General features: G+C 41.1%; 1 protein-coding gene across 3 annotated transcripts in view; it reads left to right on the forward strand.

The window, feature by feature from the left end:
• The window catches only part of YLPM1 (YLP motif containing 1), a 56,702-nt gene extending 52,577 nt beyond the window's left edge, over positions 1-4,125 (forward strand). For all 3 annotated transcript variants that reach the window (XR_013228531.1, XM_077323240.1, XM_077323241.1), the window contains 2 exons: positions 3,113-3,294; positions 3,743-4,125. Coding sequence is in view for 2 of the 3 variants with exons in the window: in XM_077323240.1 (XP_077179355.1) it covers positions 3,113-3,259 (147 nt within the window). In the remaining variant the exon portion in view is untranslated. The remainder of the gene's footprint in view (positions 1-3,112; positions 3,295-3,742) is intronic.
• The last annotated feature ends 4,970 nt before the right edge of the window (positions 4,126-9,095 follow it).

A 9,095-nucleotide genomic window follows, 5' to 3' on the forward strand; every position in this document is an offset into this window, starting at 1 on the left:
GCTTCACACTCTTCTATTGGACTTTGCAGAGGGATGTGAAAATCTGTAAATGGGAAGCTCTACCCCCCCCCCTCAATTCATTATTAATTTTTGTTTACACTTTCTGCTGGCAAGCTCTGGGAGGGTGAATGTATATGTTCAGCAAATCTTTTAACTCATTGCTGCCTCAGTTCTTCTGTCTCAGTTCAGATGCATGTAGATATCCCCACACCTTGACCTGGATATTAGATCATATTTGCTGTGCTATCTCCCCAGAAGAGAGAGACATTTCTATAGAATAAATCTAACTTTTATTGATTAATATGTGGATAAAAGAGACAAATATATATGGCAGCCAAGAATGGCAACTAAAAGCAAAAATACACTTTGTTTATTAGCTTTATTAACCACCACTCTTGGGCCAGCTGGCTCTCGGCAGTTTAAAACAGAAGGAAAATAGTAAAATAACAAAATAATAAATAATAGATCCATAAAAAAACCCAATCCCCTTAAAATTCATAACTCAACTCAACAGACCAATCCTGGCTCAATGCCTCAAGGTAGGTGTTTGGAGGAGGAACCCCACAGATCTTCCTTGCCCTGACCTCAACCAAACACCTGGTGGAAGAGCTCCATCTTGCAGGCCCTGTGGAACTGAAGTAGCTCTGACAGGGCCTTTGGCTCTTCCAAGAGCTCATTCCACCAGGTCGAAACCAGGACCGAAGAGGCCCTGGTCTTGGTTGAGGCCAGGCATACCTCATGCAGGCTGGGGTTCACCAATCTAATAGAATTCACAGAGTGAAGAGCTCTGCAAGGGGCTTAGGGAGTTAGACGGTCCTTAAAGGTTAACACCCAGACCTTGAAACTGATCCAGAATTCCACTGACAACCAATGCAGTTGTCACATTTTGAACCAGCTGCAATTTCTGGGTCAGAGACAAGGGGAGACCAGTGTAGAGACAGTTACAGAAGTCTAAACTGGAAGTGACCGTCGCATGGATCACTGGCTAGGTGCTCTGGGGCCAGGTAGGGCGCTAGTAGCCTTGCATGGCGAAGATGAAAAAATGCCAATTGGGCTACCCTTGTGACCTGCGCCTCCATAGACATGGCAGCATTGAAGATCACCCCAAATTCCTGGCCAATGGTGAGATCTCCAGTAGCACCCTGTCCAGCCAGGGGAGGCACCTTCCTGATCTGACCCTTTCCTACTTAGCCACAGGGCCTCCGTCTTGGGAGGGTTGAGTTTCAGGCAACTTTACTTGAGCCAGACTCACTGCTTCCAAACATCTAGCAGATGTTTCTGGGGGGCAGTAGGGGCAGCTGTCCATCAGGCGGTGGAGCTGGGTGTCATCTGCATACTGGTGACAACTCTGCCTAAAACTCCGGATCAGCTGGGCCAGAGGGTGCATATAAATGTTGAACATTGTGGGAGAGAGTATTGCCCTTGCAGTCCTCCATAGGAAGGTTGATAGCAATGTGATTGATTCCCCCCTACCGCAACCCTATGTCTATGGTTTTGGAGGAAAGAGACCATGTCAAACGCCGCCGACATATCTAATAGCAGGAGGAGCACTGTACGGCCCCTATTCAACTGATGCCAGAGATCGTCGTATCTGGGCAGCCAACAGAATCTCCACCCCACGGTCAGGACAGAAACAAGCCTGGAATTGATAGTGCTGAAGTCTCCTCCAAATATGCCAGGAGCTGGTGCATAGCAGCCCTTTCAGTCACTTTCCCCAGAAATGCAAGGTGCAAAATGGGGCAATAACTGGCTCAGTCCCATGACTCAAGCAATGATTTTTCAGTGGGGAGCAAACCACTGCCTCCTTTAGTCTCTCTGGGAACTCCCTAGATGTAAGGAAGAGATTTATAATATCCCAGAGAGGACCTCCTATCTTCCAGTCACCCAGCTTGAGCAACCAGGAAGGACAGGGATCTAGGAGGCAAGTGGTTACCCTCACTGAACCTAGCAACTTGTCCACTTTGGGTAAAAAGAGCCGCCTGATGCCATCAAACGTAATCTCCCAAGACGGCCAAGGGGCCTCCAGTTCCCTCTCTGTATCAACTGTGGTATGAAGGTCGCAGTGGAGAATTGAGATTTTATCTGTGAAAAAGCTTGCTAACTTCTCACAGCTCAGCTCCCATTGACTAAACCTTTGGCGCCCCTCCCCAAGGATGGTGAGTGATCAAGCTATCCTAAACTATTGTGCCAGGCCTGAGCTTGTGGACACAATGGAGATAGCATAAAACTCCTATTTTGCCGTCTTCCCCTCTCTGGCCTCATAAGCATGTGATAAGATTTTCTTAATGCGTCATCTCGAGTCTTCCGCCTCACTCACTCTGGCCATCTTACTTCCTTCTTCCTCTCCTGAAGCTCCACAGTGTCCCAAGGAGCCTGTTTGAGGCGAGTGTGGAGATGGTGTCGGGGAGTAATCTCATCACAAGATTTTGTGCACCTTCTCCATTCACATATTACCCAGAAATACAAACGCTCAAACCACACACTGCTTTTTGTTACTTCTTAATGGAAATATACTGAAAAGTTGTATGGAAAATATTGTGTTGTGTGCCTAGGCTCTGTGTGTCAGTTCATATGACTGGCAGATTTATTACTACATGGTATGGTGCCAGTGGTGAATTATAGAATGGCAAGTTCATCTTCGTGTCTTCTGTGCATTCCCACGTTGGTACTGCACTGACATAAGTCAAATGTGTGCCTTCACAGAGGACTGCATGATGATCAACAATACATGCAACCCTGTTTTCTTGCATGGACACGTATTCTAAATTATTCTTTCCTGTGTGGAGCCATAATTCTTTCATTATGGAGGCAAGAGAGGAATGTTCCCATGTTCTCTGGTATAGGCAAAATCCTCATTGGTATGTTTAGAAACGGGAATAAATTCAAGGATAATATAGCAGCTTGTAAAATTACAGAATTTTGTCTATTTCTCAGTCCTTATAAAGTGGCTCTTAAGGCATTCAGTTTTCAGATACTCAGCAGATTGCAGTGGGAAGGTGGCCATTCTTGTTCTGCATAATCTTAAATCTTTTCTACATGCAAAACTGTGTAGGGATGAAGAATGTCTCACTATTTTCTGAAGTGAGTATCATCCTGGCACTATTCTTTGTAGGTGAGGTGGGCAGACCTTGAAGAGAAAAAGGATGCAGACAGGAAAAGGGCCATTGGTTTTGTTGTTGGGCAAACAGATTGGGAGAAAATCACAGATGAAAGTGGTCATCTTGCTGAGAGAGCCCTCAATCGCACCAAGTATATATGATACGATTCTTTCATGGGATTTTTCTACCTTTTAAGGTAAGTACTAAGCCTCTTTTGTCTTTAATGTGGGAGGGAGGGTTGAGAATGTGCCATGCCATGTACAGTGGGAAGAATTCTCTAGATACTGGCTTGGATCCAGCAGTGTGCACATGGAACCATAAACAGACACAGCATAATTCTGTTTTTGCAGTATCTTGTGTAACAGCTAGTACTTCCCCCTTGTACATTATAGTGCCTGTAAATGTGTTGTACAAGATCTTGACAAAGTGGGAACACAAACTGAGATGCAGGGGAGTTTGACTTGTCATTTGTGAATCTTTTATTGATCTCTAATTTCCATTGTGATAACTGGAGGAAATTGAATGACAAAGTTAAGACATCTGGTTCTAAACTGCACAAGGAAGGCAGCTGTCAGCAGTGTGGTTATTTCTCTCATTGACTAGACACTGGTTGATTCTCCGTAACAATTTTCTTTTCTCTGCAGGCCATTTGCTTTGATGAGAACTGAACGCGGGGTGGCATCCCCCCATCTGGAGCATTGTGGGGCAGTCTTTCTTTAGAACCTTTTTATTTTGTTGTGTTCTATGAAATTTTGAGTAGTGATGTCCAGCAGCCCCAAGTTACATGGGATCCCATTGCACCTAAATGTGAAAGAAGGTTTTTGTGTTAACATAGTAGTTTTAGCTTTTATGTGTGCAGTAGAATGGAAAGATTAGGCCAAGAACATTTCCACTGCTGTTTTTGTCACAAAATATCTGCATTTACCATTGCGTTGTTGCTTTGTGGCTGTTATTTTATACTGTACAAACTTTGTAGTTTATTGTACTACAAAATGGAACAATAAACTTTCACTATGAACCCAGTGAATGATGTAGTCGGCTATGAATGATATGGGTTGTGGTGTTTGTCTGTGTTTTTATCTTTAAAATACGGGCTCTCTCTCTTGAAAGAATGTCAAAAACCAGTATAGCAGAAGACTTAAAAATGACCCACTCGATAATTGTTTTTGGACATTAATGAGTTGTGTTATCTTTTAAGTCTTCTCTAAAGGATTTTTAGTCTTCATACGAAAATTCTTTTTAGACAAAAATGAAGCTTGCGTGCAGACATCAGACAACAATGGTGTAGAAACAGACTGAAACACATCTCTGTTGTCTCAAGGAGGAGAAAATTGCCTGCGTCTTAGAAGATGGCTGAATGACTTCAGATACTGTGTTCTCTCTGTCATATGACTAACATCGCTTCACATGTTTATTGATGAACAAACTTAATTGTTTGTCTCCATCCAGATATCTCATCCAGTGGTTAGTGTTGTGAATTATATGGATGCAAGGTACCACACTACCAATAATTTCAATTGGTAAAACATTTGAAATTGTTGTGTTAGTTTCTGTACTAAAACAGAGAGACTTGAAAGCTGCTTCAACAATTCTTGCTAGCTCATCTGTATAGCTGATTGCCTTTCAAAAGTTTTCACTTCATGAATATAGTAGTACTGATCAGGGTATTTTGCTACATTGAAGGAAGGCTGTTGTTAAGTAGCTGATAAATAGTTTAGTATGGTAATGCATTTGTTTGTCATTTTCTACTCTGATTATGTATATTTTGAAAGTTATGCCCAGTATGAATAATCATATATTTGAATGCAATGCAGACTGTTAAGAAGCCACATAAGCTTATTCATATGTATACTTTCCCATTATGTGATAGTATGACTTTTTATTAGTAAGCTATTTTTGGACCCGCATTATCAGCAAATAAGAGCCATTAATTGCAAGGAGCTAGGAAGCTGGACGCTTTTGTAACCTTGTCAGTGTCAGGAATTGCACACTTACTTTGCTAAAAAAAAAAAAAAAAAACACCTTTTGATGAGAAGACTAAGAGGATCTGATAACATTTTCAGGTTAAAAATAAAAATGCAATAAATGTATCTCCCAAACAGAGATGCCCAGGGAAATATCTTGGGTGATCATTTTTCACTGTTATTTTTATAGTTGATTTCTATCTAATTATGCGTGTCTTTTCTGACTCTACCTCGTTCTACAGTTTTCCCTTCTTTCCCCTCCAGAAAAGGGTAAGAATTGCTTCTACCAGTATACTTTTCAGTGTGATATGGCTTGCTGCTCTTGTATTAATATTAAGTGAAGCATTTAAAAAAGACCCATGGCCCTCGGTGATCTTGTTTTTTAAAAATGTGTTCGTCCAAAGGGCACTTCTGTGTGTGTAAAGAGGCAATTTTGTTCAAAATGATAACATGGCTTTGAATATAAGGACATTTTGTTCATCCTGTTCAAAGTTAATCCCATTCAAAAGCTCAGTGTTATATTTCTCTTTACCATTTGCAACAAATTGCTTTCATCCTATTGGAATAGTATGTGAATATGTATGTATTCACAAGAATAATCTTGAATCCATTTGAATGAGGAGAAGCAGAAGAAGAGTTTGCTTTTATACCCCACCTTTCTCTACCAGAAGGAGTCCTAAAGTGACTTACAATTGCCTTCCCTTCCTCTCCCCATAACAGGCACCCTGTGAGGTAGGTGGGGCTGACTGAATCCTGATGCTACTGTTCTGTGAGAGCAGCACTATCAGGGCAGTGATGAGCCCAAGGTCACCCAGCTGGCTGCATATGGAGGAGCAGGGAATAAAACCTCGCTTGCCAGATTAAAAGCCGCCACTCTTAACCACTATATTGAGGTGGCTCTGAAAGATAGTGTAGGAAAATAATAGGTTTTTATTCTGCACTTTTCTCTACCTTAAAGTTTTAAAGCAGGTTACAATCACCTTTCCCTTCCTCATCCCACAACAGGCACCTTGTGAGGTAGGTGGGCCTGAGAGAATTCTGAAGGACTGTCACTGGCCCAAGATCACTCAGCAGGCTTCAGGTGGAAGAGGAGTAGGGAATCAAACCCAGTTCTCCAGATTAGAGTCCGTTGCTCTTAACTACTACACTCTGCTGGATCTTAGGCAGAGTTAAGAAGGTCTTTGTCTTGTCATATCTCTGGGCTGCCAGATCTCTCAGTGGTGGAGTCAGATTCATTGTGGTGGGATTGCACTTCTCTTTCATGGGATTTTGTGGCAGTGCTTGCAATGAAGTCCACCTAAGAGAAGTCCTCTTTAGGCAGATGTAAATCCATATCAGATGAGCAAGAAGAACTTATCTATGGCAAACAATTGCTATCACTTTTACAGCTACTATTCATGCAGTTTTGGGATAGCAGCAGAGTGCCTGGCTGGAGTGTAAGCTGTACATGTAGATAAGGGGGAGTCAGATTTAAATGATACACTAGACATGAACAATTTCAGAAGGGTATCATGTTCATGCTATATAGTATCACATCTGAATTCCTTCTTTAGATTATTGTACTCCTATCATAATTCCTGCTTTATCTTGGTTTAGCCACCACCATTTGTTCTCTCTTTGGTGCAGTAATTTATAGACTATTTTGGACCAATTATACATTTTGCATGCCTGTGTCCTGTCCCTGCCTCTGGTATTTGTCAGAACATTTATGTATGGTTCCCACCATTTGTGGAAACCCTGCCACACATATTGGAATGCACCAATTGCTGCACTGGAACACCATGAATAAGATATTCCCTGTTTTTAAACCTTGATTCTTTTCCTTACTTATGGTGGGCCAGAATTCAGGAATTCAGGAAGAGGCAGCATGGTTTTACATTTTTATATATTTTTACAAAAAAAAAAATCTTGTTTACATTTTTAATAGAGTATTCCATTCTCATTTTTTTGGAATTTTTTTCATAATTTTATGTACCTTATAAATTTTTGTTTATTATCCCAAGAGAATGGCTGTCAGAACAAAATGAAAATGGGTGCCTCACATCATTGAAAATTAAGTGCTGACACTATTCCCTGTTGTATCTAAACTGCATTGTTAACTTTGAAATTGATGACAGTTTTAATGGAAGGGAAGAACAAACTTTCTACCTCAAAAGGAACTGAACATCAAGCTTATGTCACTAAAGTTGTTCTGTTCTATTCCAGTCAAAAACAGACTATGAATGAAATAATCTTCACATTATCCTTTACATCGATGACATGACACCCTCACGGATAAAAATTCATGCTTAATAGGTAACATTACAGGTGATACAGTTCAAAGAGAAGTCAGTGAGCTTATCATAATGCAATCTTGAAAAGAATGAGATCATCCCTGAAGATGGCCTGTGAAAACAAATGCCACTGAAAAATATGGGCTGTATACTGCAGTTTACTTTGAATATGACATGATGCCATTCAAGATTGATTCACCTTAGCATGTATCAACCTGTTCTCTACCTGCACAGAGGAATGACAACCTAAGGTAGAGTCAACTTCCCGTCATATTCAGTGTCAAAACCATCCATTGATGTTAATAAAGTTGAATTACTCGTTTCTAAAACCTGGAAAATGAGAAGGTGGGTAGATTTCTTACCCTATCAAATGTGTAAACCTAAACTATATTTGTTGTAATGACTTTTCCATGTGATCAGATCTGCCCAGAGAATTTCTTAGTATGACAACTGATAGCATCTTAAACCAAAAAGGCAATTTGGTGACAAATTGCTGGGCTACAAATCCTTTCCTGTATAGTATGCAACTCCCACAGAAACCTCTGGTCCATCTTTTAAAAACTATGGCAGATGGCAAATATTCCCCAAGTACAAATTACAAGATCACTATGTTGGTGGTGCATAAATCAGGGAAGGGCCCTCAGTCCTGTGCATCAGTTTATTAAATGTTGACAGTAAAACATAGTCATGGTATTGGCTGATTCATTGTGTACCTTTGGTTGCAGTCTATATTGCTTTCCTCTCAGTAGTGGCATCTCCTACAATATAGGACAGCGGTAATGATGACAGTTCCATTTTTGCACATCCTGCAGCAATATATCTGCCAGTCATGTATTGTGGGGACTTGCTTCTGACAATTCTACCAGTGTTTACTAATTACAGGAGATCATGCCAATATGCCCATTACACAGAGATACAAACTGAACAACATTCCGCTGATTACCATATGCTTGGGCCAAAATGACTTCTCTTCATAGGACTGTGAACTCCCAAGTGGCATCTGTCTGGCCACTGTTGAAGAAAGAATGCAGGATTAGATTGTTCATTGGCCTGATCCAGCAAGTCTATTCCTACATGAAAGCAACGTGAGTTACATTGGTAGGCCTGGCTGGATCCCACTTTGCTTCCTTCGATATTTGACACATTTCAATAGAGCATAACTGCTGGTAGCCCAGGATCACAAGCATCCATAATAATCCATACAATTTGCTTTTCCTTGGCAGTAGTCCTTATAAAATTCAGGAAAGAAGTTACTTAAGGAAGGATACATAGTAGAATTTGCAGCCATCATTCCAGGAGTGATGATCTTACAAAATTAAGGTAAGTATAAAGGTGTAGAAGAGTTGGGTTTTATACCCTCCTTTTCTCTACCTTAAGGAATCTCAAAGGGGCTTATAACCTCCTTCCCTTCCTCTCCTCACAACAGGCATCTTGTGAGACAGGTGGGGCTGAGAGAGTTCTGAGAATTGTGTCTGGCACAAAGTCACCCAGCAGAAGAAGAGAATCAAACCCAGTTCTTTAGAGTCCATCATGCTTAATCACTACACTGAGTAACAGAATGGAAGGAAAGTGGTGTACAGAACAGGAGGAGGATGCAAGTACATGTTTATCTCATTACTTGTTTTCTAGTCCAGTGTTGCACAATGAGTTGAAAGCAGCTTATGCAGCAGTTACTAACAGGAGCAACTTTGGAACGAGATGGAACAATAAGACTAGCTTTATAGCAGGTACTTTCAGATACAAAACTGCATGTTTGTGGG

Source organism: Paroedura picta, chromosome 2 (assembly GCF_049243985.1).
Source record: "Paroedura picta isolate Pp20150507F chromosome 2, Ppicta_v3.0, whole genome shotgun sequence".
NCBI lineage: Eukaryota > Metazoa > Chordata > Lepidosauria > Squamata > Gekkonidae > Paroedura > Paroedura picta.